The sequence below is a fragment of the Zingiber officinale genome, chromosome 1A, assembly GCF_018446385.1.
Source record: "Zingiber officinale cultivar Zhangliang chromosome 1A, Zo_v1.1, whole genome shotgun sequence".
In the NCBI taxonomy this organism is placed as follows: domain Eukaryota; kingdom Viridiplantae; phylum Streptophyta; class Magnoliopsida; order Zingiberales; family Zingiberaceae; genus Zingiber; species Zingiber officinale.
The window spans coordinates 2,373,798-2,389,367 of NC_055987.1; the positions used below are offsets into that span (position 1 = coordinate 2,373,798).

Genomic DNA, 15,570 nt, shown 5'->3' on the forward strand with positions numbered 1-15,570 from the left:
AGAATAAATTAAGTTGCAATTTAGTCCAAAAGATTTTGCCAATTTAAACTATGTACCTCCCTCTAGACTTAACATACACTTCTCCCCCTTTGTTCACATACAAAAATGGGGTTCTTTCTAATAAGTCTAAGGAAAAAATTCAAATAAAATTCTAAGTACCATTTTTTCAGAATTTTTCCATAAGTAAGAGAGAATTTTTCCATAAGTGAACATTACATAAGTAATAACTTGTTTGATACACTTACAAAAAAAAATTCTAAGTGAAACATTTTTAGAAAAAAAATATTTTCAAAACTAAATTGAATAACTCTTTTTAAAGCATTAAATAATTTAAGTTAATGCTTTTTCAGTTAGTCAATTAAACCTTTCATTTCGATACTTGGCTTCCAGGTCGTGGCGAGGCACTAGGCCTTCTTGGTTATTGGAGCAACAACCACTTCCTTAGACAAAGCCTCATAAAGAAATTAGTTGTCTAATTTTCTTGCTGAAAAATACTAAGTCTACTTATTAACTTTCTAAATTAAACAAGTTTTCGGAACCCAATAAAGGTTCCTACCTACAGGGTTAATCAAATATTCTTTTGGTATATAGGCCTTTGATATATTTCTAATTTGACTTGAATGAAATCTATAATACCAATTTAGACCTCTATAATTTCTAAAAGTAGAAATATTTGAACCATTTGATTTTTTCAATCTTTCTATTTCTTCTTTTAGGTTTTCATTTTCAATTTTCAATTTATCACAATCCTCTATAAGACATGATTTTGCTAAAATTCCTTTTGATTCCAAAATTTCATTTTTTAATTTGGCATTTTCTTTTTCTAATTTATACATGGATTTAGTCATTGCCTTAATGCCAGAGTAAAGTTGATCAGGGGGTAAGAGACATACCTCACTTACCATATCAGACTTAAAGCCTGAATCTCCCCCTGCTTCGCTGCCTTCATCCGAGGTCGCTTCCTCTTCATCGTTGCTCGATTCTGATATACTCTGTCCATCGTAGCTTGCCATTAGTGCTATCCCGACGTATTCTTGAGCTTCTGATTCAGATGAAGAAGTGTCGTCCCAAGTTGCTTTTAGGTTGTGTTTCTTGGGAGACTTCCTTTTGACCTTTTTGAGTTCTGGGCAGTCTTCTCTTATGTGTCCCTCCTTCTGACACTGGTAGCATCGCACCTTTCTTCCACCTTTTTGATTCTTTCTATTCTGCATTTTAAATTTATTAGATCTAAAAAACTTTTTAAAATTTCTTACCATGTGCGCTTCTTGATCGTCTTCGGAGTCTGACTCGAGTTCATCCTTCTGAGTTGCGTTTAGCGCCATAGTCTGGGTTGTATCCTTTGTCGTTCCTGCACATCTAGTTTCGTGTAATTCAAGAGTAGAAAAACATTCCTCTAATGTACTTACCTTTAGGTCCTTTGAGATGTAGTAGGCGTCGATGATTGACGTCCACTCTGGAGTTCTGGGAAAGGCGTTGAGTGCGTAGCGTAAGACGTCCCGGTTTGTTACCGTTTCACCGAGGTTCTCGAGACCAGTGACTAGTTCTTTTACCTTTGCATGTAGACCGGCTACTTTCTCACCTTTCTCCAAGCGGATGTTCATCAGTTTGTTTCGGAGGATGTCCCTTCTAGCGAGCTTCGCTTCGGACGTGCCTTCGTGGAGTTCTAAGAACTTCTCCCAAAGTTCTTTGGCTGACGAGTAGCTTCCGATGCGGTTGACTTCCTGAGGTGGTAACACGCTTAGCAGATGATGTTCTGCACGGCTGTTTGCTACCGACTCATTCTGCTCCTTCTTCGTCCAGTCACTCTCTTCTTTTTCTTTTCCATCTTTATCCATTGGAGCTAAAAAACCATATTTCATAATAAAACGAATTTCAAAATCGGTTTTTAGGAATACCTCCATTCGGCGCTTCCAGTCTGCGAAGTTCCCCTCAAATTTTGGTGGAACGATGCTTGATCCGGCCATCTTGTTGCTTCGATCGGCGGTTAGTCCTCCTGAAGCGTCCTTGCTCTGATACCACTTGTAGGTCCCTTTGGAGGCCGGCAAGAGGGGAGGGGTGAATTGCCCTACAAAAATAAAACCAGAAACCTTTCTCGGATTTCAACCAATTAGTAGATACTTGTAACTTAAAAGAAATAGAGACTGAATAAAAACAATTAAACTGAACATAAAGGATTTACTTGGTTTGCAATCAGGAGATTGCTAATCCAAGGAATGTAAGCGCACTATGATGATCTCCTCTGGGCGGAGTAGCCTCTTTACAACGTTGACAGCACAAATTAAAATCAGAGCACAGAGAAAGTGAATTACAAGATTGATGATTAAAACTCTGTGCTAACTAGTGCTATATTTATAGCACTGGTCGGGGCGCCTGGAAGGGTTCCGGGCGCCCTGGGGGGGATAAATTTTATCCCCCAACGGTCAGATCGCGATAACCTGCGATCGGGTCAAATATGAACCTCCGGGCGCCCGGAATGGTTCCGGGCGCCTGGAATAGATCCGGCCGCCCGGACCAAGCAAGTCAACACAGGTTGACTTTGGTCCAGGCTCTTCGCTCCGGTTCAGCTCGTCTCAGTTCGGCTCGACTCGGTCCGGGTCTGTTCACTCCGGCTCCGCTTGCTTTGGGTGATCTCGGCCTTCCGGAATAGGGCTCACCCGAACCCATGTTCCGGCCTTCTCCTCGAGCAGCCTTCCTTCCCGGTTTCTCGTCCCTCGAGCGCCGCGCACGCTCTTCTCGTCCACCGGTGTACTCTTCCGCGGACACCTCGTCCCTCGGACGCACCGAGCCCGTCGGCTCTCTCCCGTGCCGTCCTTCTCGCTAGCCGCGTCTTCCGCTCGACTTCCTGTGTTCCTAAGCTCCTGCACACTTAGACACAGAGTTAAATACAACAGGACCTAGCTTAACTTGTTTGATCACATCAAAACACCTCGGGGTTCCAACAATACTATGCAGCTTAAAGAGGACAACCACCCCGCTCAGCAACCTAAAGGAGTTCGGCACAAGTTGGCCGAGCGGGATGCGAAAATAGTTACAAACCTCTAAAATAAAGGGATGGGTAGGAAATCTAAGGCCGCCCTGGAATTGGTCTAGAAAAAAACAAATGGTGCCGATCGGGGGGTCATGGGGCCGGTCAGTCGGGTCGGCTACAACTATTTCATAGTTATCGGGAATCCCATACGTCCGAACAAGGCGCCGAGCACCCTCCTCATCAAACCGACTTTCCATGGTCAGATACCAAGGGCCATGAACACCAATAGCGGGTTCGGAGGAGCTTGCCATCCCGAAGAAGCAAAAAGATAGCGAGGAATCGAAGGAAGAGGAGCAAAAGAGGCAAAACAAGTTGGGAAGACCTTGTAAACGAAGGGAGGAGACTCACTGAGAAGGAAACGGACGGAAAAGATCACCGAGGAGAAGGTAGCAGCCGGAAAGTGGAACTGGATCGCCGGAGGATGCAGCGGCAGAGGAGGTAGAAGGAGAAAGCACGAGCAAGCGTGCGTCAAAGGAGGAGAACTGAGGCTTTATACAGCCGGGATTGGTCGGCCTCCGCCGTCCGATCCAGGTCACGACAGACAAGGACGCCATCGGGCCGTCCATTTTAAACAGGGGCGTCCCATCGTAAGTGACGCCGCTGCCACACAATGGTCGACACGTGGCGCTCTGTCACCCAGCGCAATTAATGCGCCCATACCGCGCACGCTTCGCCTTAATGAAGAGGATTTGCGTGATTTTCGAGAAGATTTAGACAAGCAAACATCCACGTTGAGCGACAAGACAACCATAACTAAGAGCCGAGCGGCTGATTTTGGCAGAAGGGCCGAACGGCCCCAGGGATACTATAAGCGACTGAAAGGCGGCAACCGCCCGCTCGGACACATAGTCCAGTCAGTCGGACTCACTGCCTCCTTCGACTAGACTTGAAGGGAAGGCAAGTGATCCGGCGGTAAGAATGGGGGGCCCACCCTCTGAAGGGTCCCAGCCTAAGGACGGATGGAAGGCTGGTCAAGCGGGTAATGGTCTGAGCGGAGCTAGAGATAACCCATCCATGGGCTTGGGTTACCGACGCCAAGGCAGGAGGATCGAAGGGCCGAGCGGGATCCCGATCGGCTGGGACCTAAGGGCCGAGCAGGTGGCCCGTTCGGCCAAGATAAGGGCGAGGGTACAAAGGTAGCCGAGCGGCCTATGCGCTTGTCTCGGGATCTGGGATGTCAGAGAAGGCATGTCTGATGATTAGGCCGTACACAAGATTGCACGATGGAAGATCTCGCCGTCACATCAGGGAGAGGTGGATACAGTAGCAGTATGGCCTCATATATGCTCTTCTGACAGGCCCATACTTGGGTATGGTCTAAAGCAGATGACTGCTTCGATTGGCGTGCCCGGGCTCTTTCGATAGTTCTATATAAGGCCTCCATTTCTTCACCGGAGGTACGCGCGTCTGGATCTCTGAAGCCACTTCATCTATTTCCTCGCCTGACTTGAGCGTCGGAGGGCCGTCGCCGGGACGCCCCTCCCGGCTCGGTTTTGTTGCAGGTTCGCCGGAGCACCTGAGGATCTAGTAGGGAGCGCCACATCCCCAGCGTTCGTTGACCCCTGGTTCGGACAGGATCAAAGAGGAAAATAGATGAACTGATTAATCGATACAAAGCTCGTTTAGTTGGAAAATGATATACCCAAATGGAGGCTCTTGATTTTGAAGAGACATTCTCTCCAGTTGTAAAGTTTATGTCAATACGTGTCATCCTAGCTATAGTAGCATAATTTGACATGGAATTACATCAGATGGATGTAAAAACAGATTTCCTTAATGGTAATCTTGATGAAGAAATCTATATGGTACAACCAGAAGGTTATATTGCTGAAGGCCAAGAGAATAGAGTATGTAGACTTAAGAAGTCTATATATGGGCTAAAGCAAGCATCAAGACAATGGAACATAAAATTTAATGAAGTTATTTTGTCTTATGATTTCGAAATGATCAATGAGGATCATTGTGCTTATCTAAGAAAAGAAAAATAAAACTTTATCATTTTATCATTATATGTTGATGATATGCTAATAGCTGGAAGTGACATAAAGTATGTGATAGAAGTCAAATTATGGATTTCATCACAATTTGACATAATAGACATGGAAGAAGAAGAGTACATCTTAGGAGTGAAAATCATTAAAGATCGATCAAAAAGGCTTTTGGGGTTATCTCAAGAATCTTATATCACTAAAATGCTACAACACTTTAATATGTCAGATTGCAACATTGAGCAGACACCTGTAGCGAAAGGTACTATATATTTTGAGCAAAGGTATGTATCCCAAGACTCTTGAGAAAATAACTGAAATGAAGAAAAAACCATATGCCAGTGCTATTGGTAGTTTAATGTACACTATGTTGTGTACTCATCTTGATATAAGCTATGTCGTTGGTTTAGTTAGTCAATTCCAGTTAAACCCAAGATCGAGACACTAGAAAGAGGTGAAGAGGATATTCAGATATCTCAAAGGAATAACAGATTATTGTCTCTGTTTCCAAGGATCATATATAAGCCTAAGTGGCTACACAAATGCAGATTGGGCAGGGGACCTTGATGATAGTAAATCCACATCTAGCTATACCTTCTTACTGAATGGTGGCGTCATCTCACGGAACAGCAAGAAGTTGGCTTGTGTAGCCTTGTCGTCAATGGAAGCTGAGTATGTGGCTTATGCAGTGGCTGTGCAAGAGACTGTCTAGCTAAGAAGGTTCCTGAAGCATCTGAAAATTGCTGAGGATGGTGAGAGTCCTGTTATAGTGTACTGTGACAGTCAAGCTGTAATAGCTTTTTCCAAAGATCCCAAATAGCACAGCAAAGGCAAGCATATAGAATTAAGTATAATTTTGTAAGGGATATTATTGACAAGAAAAAAATAATTCTTTAGTACATACTTACATGAAATATGCTTGCTGATCCTTTTACTAAGTCATTGACTAAAGAGTCATTTCATGGACATGTGAAGTCTTTGGGACTTTAAAGAATGTAACTTATTGTAAAGATATTTTGATAAATGAAAATGTCATGATCTATTTAGTGTATATGTCTTTGTTACATTCAAATAAAAGTCTCGATAAGCATGTTAGCAGATTGAGATTGGTCCACTCATATGGACAATCATCTTTATTTGCTAAGTACAAATAAAGGTAAGATTGTTGCTTATGGGACAACTTATGTAATTGTGAATAGAGACATACCCACAAGTTAAGGTCACCTTGATAATTATATCAAGATGAGATCATTTATGTAATGATTAGAGTAAATGCACCCACTATTTACTGAATCTGCTTAAGGCTAGATTGAAATTCATATGTTGAATTCAAGATTAGACATTAGCTATGTCAAGATCAAAATCTGTATGATGTTAAATTTAAAAAAATATATATATGCGCTCTTTTTAGTGAAGAGAATAACATCGTAGCATATGATTCATATCACATGTGCTATGACAACAAGAAGGGTAGTAGGAGAATGGATCTCTGCTTTTCTACTATGTGAGACCTTTGAGATTATAAGTTAATCTCAATCTTACCCTAAGTGACTATTTAACCGTCTACTTGAAGTTTTGATCATTGTCTGCTACTTTAGCATGCTTCCTCTTGTTTGATTGATAAGAATTTAGATATCTCCACAATAGTATGATATTGTCCACTTTGGGCCTAAGCCCTCATGGTTTTACTCTTGGGCTCTACCCAAAAGGTCTCATACCAATGGAGATATCTTTCTCTTATAAACCCATGATCTTTTTCATGTATTTTCAATGTGGGACTATGTTTGCAACCTTGCAACCCCAACAATCCCCCCTCAAACAAAGGACCACAGGCTCCCTAATGTCTGATCCTCGACCCAACCCACTAGGACTTCCTGCCCCTCGGTCCACCCTATCTACTAGGACTTCCTTGCCTAGCCGCAACTAGGACTTCCTGCCTAGTGTCTGGTTCTCTTGATCCAGACACGGGAGCTCCCACTTCTTCGTTCGAGGCCAATATTCCATCCGCATGGTTCGATTGGACCATGGCTCTTGTGCACAGTCGGCGATTAGTCCTTCTGGCAGTCCGGGCTCTGATACCACTTGTTGGATCGAAAAGAATTTAGATATCTCCACAATGGTATGCTATTGTCCACTTTGAGCCTAAACCCTCATGGTTTTGCTCTTGGGCTCTACCCAAAAGGCCTCATACCAATAGAGATATCTTTCTCTTATAAACCCATGATCTTTTCCATGTATTTTTAATGTGGGACTATACTTGCAACCTTGCAACCCCAACACCTATTGGCTATGGATGATTCGATCTATGGAACATAACTAGGAAAGAGACTGATTAAAATGAATATACTCTAGCTAAAAAGGAAGATTAAGATTGATTTACATTTGTGACATTTATTCACTTGTACTAGTTATATTTTTAGTTCGGTATATAAAATATAATTGTGACTAATATGTTTGATTGGAGATGGTGAAGATGCTCTTGACATAATAGTCAATATGAGGAATTAGAGATGTTCATATTGATGTAAATACTTTAATATGGGTAAAGGTAAGTTTTGATGTCTCTGATTCATTTTATGACGCAGCTAAGTAAGTGTAACAATCTTCTTAGCAATTGAATGCTCAGTGTGCTTGTCGTCGCACAAACTAGTTTCCCTAATGTATGGAATGAATGTTCTTATATAGTCTTTGTGACTAATTAATTTATGCTTTGGTCTTTGTGACTTGATCAACATAAAGTCTATGTGACTTATTTGGTCTTTGTGACTAATTAACTTTGCTTTGGTCTTCGTGACTTGATCATCAAATAGTCTATATGACTTAATCGGTCTTTGTGACTAATTAATGTTTGACTTTGGTATTGTGACATGATCACCTTATAGTCTCTGTGACTGACATGGTCTATCTGACCAGAAAACCTTTTTGGATTGACTTGGACGAGTGGGAGATGTTGGACGTTGCATCAGTTAGAATGTTAGGAAGATGAAGGGGTGTCTATTCACCTTCATCTTCCTCCAATGAATGTCATCAAAGCATTGGTTTGTAACCGATGCTTGCTTCTTATATAATGAAGCGTCCAAGAGCAATCCAGGGGTGTGAGGGAGACAGTGATCAGTGTGCACAGTGGAGGCGACGGTGAGCAAGGAGAACATCTTGTGGTCAGGATTTAGTCCGTGAAAAATCTAAGGAGGTTCCAAACGATGATCTTCTCTGCGACAGTAGCAGCATATTCACTGGCATCTTCTTCGATTTCTTCTCGGGAGATCATTGTGAGTTGTTACCGTTTTTATTTTATGTTTGATTCATGCTGTAAAAAAGACAACATATCATATAGGTTCTCTGTAAACCCCACACCCTGCGTGGACCGGGCTCTCTCAGGATTCAACTCCCCTCTTTTCCGATTGGGCTTGCCGATCGGGCAGGCTCTCTACAGGTCATACTCCTGGTTTGAACCGAATTTGCTCGAGGCTCTATTCCGATTCTCCTTATCAGCCCTGTCTATCACACACTATCCCATTGCCTCAATGCCCCATTCCCGACTTGGACCAGATTCGCTCGGCCCTGCTGAGCAGACAATATCACAATATCCTAATACTTTACTCCTTGCCCAAGTTGGACTCACTTGAGACTCATCTCCCATCAATTTTACTCATTACAAGAAGTATGTTTGCTAAAATAGCAAGCAGGCTTCATAGTGTTGAAGCGCAATTTTTGTCTTTAAGCCAACATAAGATCTCACCAAAACCAAGCGGTAACGTCTCTTTCGATTCTACCTTAAGACAATATGAATACAACCCCCGAAGCTTCACCTCCATGTCTGAAGATGGAACTGATGTGGATACAACTTATTCTTAATCTTTGGCAACAACATTAATGCTAGAGCAATATCACAATTCAATTCAAAAAAAGAAACAAATCAGGAACTAATGATGATTTTCTAGAGATGGAGAAATTAGCTTGTTTGACATCTCGGCTCAGGGACATAGGGCCACAACTAGTTCCCACGAATTTGATAGAACTTGAAATTAGACAAAAGGGGGTCAATGAACTTGCATAGGTGACGGTCAAAGTTAACGGAGAGTCAGAAAGTCGAATAGCTAGCCTAGTAGCACCCTACACTTCCAATCGGCCCTGCCGATCGGATAGGTTCCCTGTGAACCCCGCACCCGGTACGGACCGGACTCACTCGGAGCTCAACGCCCCTCTATCTCAATCAACTCTGCTAATCGGATAGGTTCTCTATAAACCCCACACTTGGCACAGAGCGGGCTAGCTTGGGATTTAGCTCCCCTTTTTCTTGATCGGCCTTTCCGATAGGGCAGGGTCTCTGTGCCTACTCCTGGTTCTAACTGGATTTGCTAGGGGTTCTATTCCATTCTTTTCATCAACCCTGTCGATCGAACACTATCCCAGCGCCCCAATGCCCCATTCTGGACTTCGATTGAATTCGTTGGGGCTCTATTTGCACTTTCTTGATTGGCTATCGATAAGACAATCTCTCAATATCCCAATACTTTACTCCCTGCCCAAGCTTGACTAACTTGGGACTCAGCACCCATCACTCCCGATCGTCCTACCTTTCGGACAAGTTCCTCCTCGGCTTCTGGTCACTCGGAAGTGTCCCGTGCGTCCTTCTAGTCCGCTGGTGTACTCTTTCACAGTTCCTCGCTCCTCAGATGAATCGAGTCAATCGAGACACTTCCTATGCTATCCTTCCCACTCATTGTGTCTTCTACTCAACTTCTTGTATTCCTAAGTTCCTACACACTTAGACACAAGGGATCAAAACCACAAAGTCTAACTTAACTCGATTGATCATATCAAAACTAATTCGAGGAACTTACAGATACCATATTAACTACTGGACAATAGTGATGCAGGATAGGATAGCGATTATCCTGCACACTGATGAAAAGGGGGATTGAAGAGAATGCAAGAAGAGAACCTGAAGAAAATAAGAACAAAAATCGTTGTTTGCAAGAAAAGAAAATTTTATTAATAATTGTGGAATGATTTTAAACACAACAGGACTTTTAAATACCAAAAATTATCAAAAATTGAAAATGACCAAAAACATCCTAAATACTAAAAAGATCCTAAATACTCAAAAATCTAAAAATCACTAAGAATAGTAAAAAGATGTTCAGATCCTCCTTCAGTCGCCCGGGGTTGAAGATAACTCGTTCTCAAATTCAGAGTAGTGTTAGGTGGTAACTAGGATGAAGATCATCTAGCACCAAATCGGCAAAATATATACTAGTAGTTGGACTTTGAATATTTTCGTTGATCCACCGACAAGCAGCACATTGTGGGCGCTCCTCTTGTCCATCTTCACGTCCCTCAAGTACTTCTCCATCAGCTCCATGTATTTCCTAAACATGTCCATGGTGAGCTCCTCTTCTAGTAAATCAATTTTAATCTCTATCTTTCCATATGCATTTGAAACCTGCAGCTTTAATTCCAATAGTTTGTTCATAGAAAGCCTCATTAAATTGGAGCCATCACCAAAAGCATCCACAGGTTGAACCAAATCAGCAAGCAGGGAATCAAACGAACTGATAGAATTGACCCTCCTGCAAAACTTTTCAGTGCCTGGTAATGAGTTGCATGTAGCTGAACATGTAATTGATGGAGACAAGCATGCACCAACAGAAGGATCCATCTTTTGCTTCTTTAAAGTACTTTCAGTTGAAGCAAAAGAAGAAGCTACTGGAGCCTCAAAATTTGCCTTCTCCACAGGTGACCCCAGCTTAGTTCCAGAGTCCTCCATCTCATATCTAACCTTCTTAGCTAAGGATGAACGACTCCATTTCTTCCAGAGTATCGAACCCAATGAATGGTGCTGATGATCAAATATTTGGCCAGAGCCCAAGCCATCATCAACCCCATCAATTTTATAGTTGCTATTTGGTGAGGTCTGAGAGGTTGAAGAAACCAGAGCAGTGACAGACCTGTGAACGGTCACATCGATTTCCTGGTCGTATTGCGGTCTGGAAAAGTCAGTTGCATTGGTTTCCTGGTATTGCCCTCTGGAAAAGTCAATGGCGCCTCCCATGGAGAGAATTCTCAGTGATAGAAACTTACAGCATAGCGTCACCAACTTCTTAGACAACTTTATCTATTTCATCATCATAATCATCAAATATTTTGATTTTGTTTGAGATTGAGATTCCTCTTTAATTATAACATCTTCGACAAGTTCATCAACTTCTTATAAGTCAAACTCTTCATGAATGACTAAAATCTTACGTTCATCATCATGAAATACTTCGTTAAGGTCTTCCTCCTCTTTATCTTCGAATCCGCCCAGGGCTTCATAGGCATCGAAGCTATTGTTCTTAACGGCAAAAACTAATCGTCATTGAAACGAAGTTTGAGTATAACCAAAGAAAAGAAATTAACTTTTCATCTTCTTCTTCATCTTCTCTCAATCATTAATCTTGGCCTTGCGTGGTCGGACTCGTGAGCATCTCAAGTACTCCCACATTGACGATGTAAACTTTTAAATTTGAAGGCAACCAATTTCATCTTCATCCAATCCATAATTTGCTTATAAGCAAAGAACCGTTCCACTTTATTGATTCAATCAATAATTTTTTTTGTCTCTAACGTACCAAAAAATTTGGGTAAATCAACTCAAAATTCGAGGTCTCCAAGTCGATCTTGTCAACCACGTATCTCTTGATCTTCACAATTTCACGTCGCCACCACTATATGCTGGGTTAAATCTGTAATTTGTCTTTGTAAATCCTTAATCCTCAACAATTTTCCATGGTGCTCAGTTTCATCCATTGAAACTTACCTATCGCAACTATAATCATGATGATCTTTCATTGGATTTGTCACTCGAATCAGACATTGTCAGCTGTGATGCCAACTGACGCTCGACTTCATTATTATTCTCAATTGAGAGCCTCCTCAAGATTTTTCCAAATGAAGAAAAGGTTATATAAGCATAGAGGATTAATTTCAAATAACTAAATATGACTCTTTTATATAGATTCAAAAACTATGACTTAAAGAAAAGAAAGAAAACTCAATATATAAACCTCAATTCTAATCTAATAAAAAGAAAGGAAATAAATTCTAAAAAAAACATATTAACAATTCTCAAAAAAAAAAAAAAAAAAAAAAAAAACCTACCAAAAAGGAAAAAGATTTAAGTTGCTTTTGGTTTAAGAGTTTTTTATTTTTATTTTCTAAAAAACATGAGGGGATATAAAAAATACAAACCAAACACTATTTTTCATAAACACGTATTTTCCAAAAAATAAAAAATGAAAAACACACAAACCAAACACTCTCTTATAATCCTACAAAACAGGCTTATATATATATATATATATATCCGGATCCTCTTCATCAAATAGTCATAAAAAATTGAAAATTAAATAATAAAATAGACTCATTAAGCTAAAAGATATTAGCTATTTCACAATATGATTAGTTTATTTATTTCTCAAATCACATATATATTAAGGCATTGGCTGATAAGACATAAGACATACTCTTCTTACGCTGATATTTATTTATAGAAGAGTGGTCAATACTCTTAAATAGGGAAGGATTCAACCAATATGAGAGAGACATGGTCTTTCATCCTAGTGTTGGAATTAGTATAGCCATCTATGTACTTGTGTATATCTTCCATGGCTCTTGAAAGGTTCAATATTATTTCAATTAAAGACCGAGCTACTTGCGTTGAACGGAGGCATTCCTCGTTCAAATCCTTCCATGCTCGCTCCACCATCACTCGCAACTTCTCACGTGCCACTTTTACATTGGTACCGTATTCTTTCATGTAACTTTCAACTGTCGAAGCGACATGGTCTCTTTCTTGCTCCAACTATAAATGTTTAGAGAAATTGTTACGTTAGATATATATTAATTTCATCAAACTTCTCAATTTCAACAAATTAAAGGAAACGATTGGAACTAATAAGTACCTCATGCGAAGTTATATCATCCATAAGTCTACAAATTATACTGCTGGATTTAAGGATCTTGGGAAAACTAGCAACCCATTCAAATGCCTCTTTTGTTGCATCTTCTACCATACCTACATAAGAGGCACATGTAATCGCAGGATACCCGGTGGATTTCCATGAAACAGTCAGATGCTCCTCGACTGATGGCACATATCCTTCCGCACCCCATTGTACTTCTTGGAAATAACATCTTGATAGACCTTTTATCTATAAGAAATTAAATTTTTTAATGGAAAAACAAATTTAACCTTCATATGATTATTAAGTTAACAAGAGGCAATATATATGCTATTGATGTACGTACTTCCTCTCGAAGATATGGTATGCGATATTTCTCATGGGGTTCTAATTCATCTTCAAAATCTTTGCAAGTCGCAAGTAGCTTGAGATAGAAGTCTTTTAAGTATTCTGGTACATGATTGACAGCTTGAGGTTCCCACCTAAATGTTACAAAATATCGAGAAATACGAGTCATGCAATTCTGAAAACACAAAGGAGAACCAGACAAATGATATATGAAGAAAAAAAATCTAGAAAAAATTTAACTATGATATTGTATGTTAGTACTGTCTATATCGATGTAATTATCTTCAAATGAATTCATTTTGCGAAGTTTTACTTCTACCGTATATGATTGGATAGCACGAATATATATAAGAAAATATTAAAATATAAATGAGCAAAAAACAAACCTTTCGATTGCCTCGGTTAATAGCCGACTCTCTTCCATTGTGCTATAGTTATCGTAGATGTCATCCATAATTGACATAAGAGAAATAGCCTTAGAAGTAATTACTCGTGCACGAGAGTATTGAGGTTCAAAAAACATTGTAACTATCCAATAATAACATTCTACCACTCGATCACGGGCAAATTTAAAAGATTTAGCTAGGGCTAAATCATTCCACCATCTTCAAGTATATCATCCAAAGTGTGTGCACATTATGAAAAATAAGCCAATTAGTTTAAACAGGAAACCCAAAAAATAGACAATTAATAAAATGGATCGATTATGATAATGTATATAAATTATTAAGTGATAGTTAAAGTTTTAATCTAACTTGTAAAGTTTAGACTATTTCCAAGTGCCCTTAAAGATTATACTATTTTATGTATATTCGTAAATATGATAGCCAATTGACTTACATTGTAATTTTCTTCGCTTCCTCTCGATGAAGAGCTTGTAGTAGGTTGAAATCCAACTTTGCAAGTTCTAATATAGTATCATTTCGCATCAAATTCTCTTGATAAATAGGTATATATTTTCTCACCATGAGTCTTCTACTTCTTCGATATAGTGGCGTTTCAAGGAAAAGAGACACCTCTGTTGCTAAAGGTCGTTCAAGTTCACCCAACATAGATTCAAGTTGGTACTTCGTAAAAGAAATAGCTTCATCAAGTATCATTTCTTCATGTGTTCCGAGATAAGCCGCGTTGTATAAGCTTAGTAGTCCCTTTGCATCTCCATTCAAGGCCGACAAAAATCTTCCTTTATCATCTTTGAACTTGTTAAAAACATCTACAAGAATAGATAACTAATTTTATTTTTACTTATCTTATGGATATTATAATAATAAAAGTCACAAATTCAATTGTTTCATAATTATATATAAAATATTTATCATTCCAATTTTACTTTTAATAAAGTAGTTATTTATATCATTACCTGGAGACAAATAATACCCATGTTGCCTAAGCAATCTAAATCGAAGAGAAACTTCATAAAGCCCATAATTCTCAACATCAGCCTCGTAAATCAATCTTAGTGCCGCAGTTATTTCTTTCTCAAAATGATAATCCAATCCAAGAAGTTGAATCGAATCAACCAAAATCATAATTTGCAATACATCACGTGTTTCTTCGAATAGGTTTCTCACTCGCTCTTTTAACTCTTCCACCCTCTTTATCATGTACTCCTGCATCATTGATCCAAACTCATAATTAGAAGTATATAAAGTAAAAAATATCATGAACAAATTAAACATGAGAGAATTATAAATCACGACCTTTTTTTCGAGGGGCAAACAGGAGCAGTTCCGGATGAAATAGTCACCCCAAACAGTAGGGTGATATTCAGCTGACTTACGAATTATCTCTTCCTCATCACCACCAACAAGGACCATCGACTGCCTCTCCATCAGTGATTAGCAAGTGTGGCGACTTGAGTGCTGGCTCACTTTTGAACTGGGTGCCTAGCTAATTCTCGTCGCTATTTATAATCTCACTTTTGTACTTAATGAATTAATTAATTGGAATAAAACACACGAGACAACCACTTGTGGAATTAAAACTTACAATCTAAACCAATATTAAATATTGTGATAGTAATTTAATTAAATGGTGATATTTAATGGGGTGTCACCCCGTCCACAAAAAATAAAATTAGGTCATCTACTATAGTGGATATTTGGAAGAAATATTTCTCAAAATATCCCCCTCTCAAATATCTCCCATTGTGGGGGATATTTGAGAGGTGAATATCATTTTAGGTGGTATGCAAGTGGCCCCAAATGAGCAATCATTACTTTATTGAGATATTTTATTATATAATTTGAGATATTTGAGA

The 15,570-nt window shown here is 39.6% G+C and overlaps 1 protein-coding gene across 2 annotated transcripts; it reads right to left on the reverse strand.

Moving 5' to 3' along the window:
• Nucleotides 1-12,446: 12,446 nt before the first annotated feature.
• On the reverse strand, nucleotides 12,447-15,203 carry LOC122015451 (alpha-humulene synthase-like). Of its 2 annotated transcripts, XM_042572337.1 has the most exons (7): nucleotides 15,011-15,203; nucleotides 14,671-14,920; nucleotides 14,151-14,523; nucleotides 13,697-13,915; nucleotides 13,309-13,444; nucleotides 12,963-13,211; nucleotides 12,447-12,862 (listed from the first exon to the last, which is right to left on the reverse strand). In XM_042572337.1, the coding sequence occupies exons 1-7, from the start codon at nucleotides 15,140-15,142 to the stop codon at nucleotides 12,569-12,571; spliced, it is 1,653 nt and encodes a 550-aa protein (XP_042428271.1). In that variant the 5' UTR covers nucleotides 15,143-15,203; the 3' UTR covers nucleotides 12,447-12,568. The 2 variants fall into 2 exon arrangements, with proteins under 2 accessions (XP_042428271.1, XP_042428280.1); XM_042572346.1 differs by lacking the exon at nucleotides 13,697-13,915.
• Nucleotides 15,204-15,570: the final 367 nt, after the last annotated feature.

Excerpts from the sequence above, each read along its gene's own strand:
- LOC122015451 (XM_042572337.1), bottom strand. The coding sequence starts at position 15,142 with ATGGAGAGGCAGTCGATGGTCCTTGTTGGTGGTGATGAGGAAGAGATA. Across the intron at positions 14,921-15,010 it reads GTTTGCCCCTCGAAAAAAAG|GAGTACATGATAAAGAGGGT; the intron begins GTCGTGATTTAT and ends TCAATGATGCAG. Across the intron at positions 14,524-14,670 it reads TGGGTATTATTTGTCTCCAG|ATGTTTTTAACAAGTTCAAA; the intron begins GTAATGATATAA and ends CTATTCTTGTAG.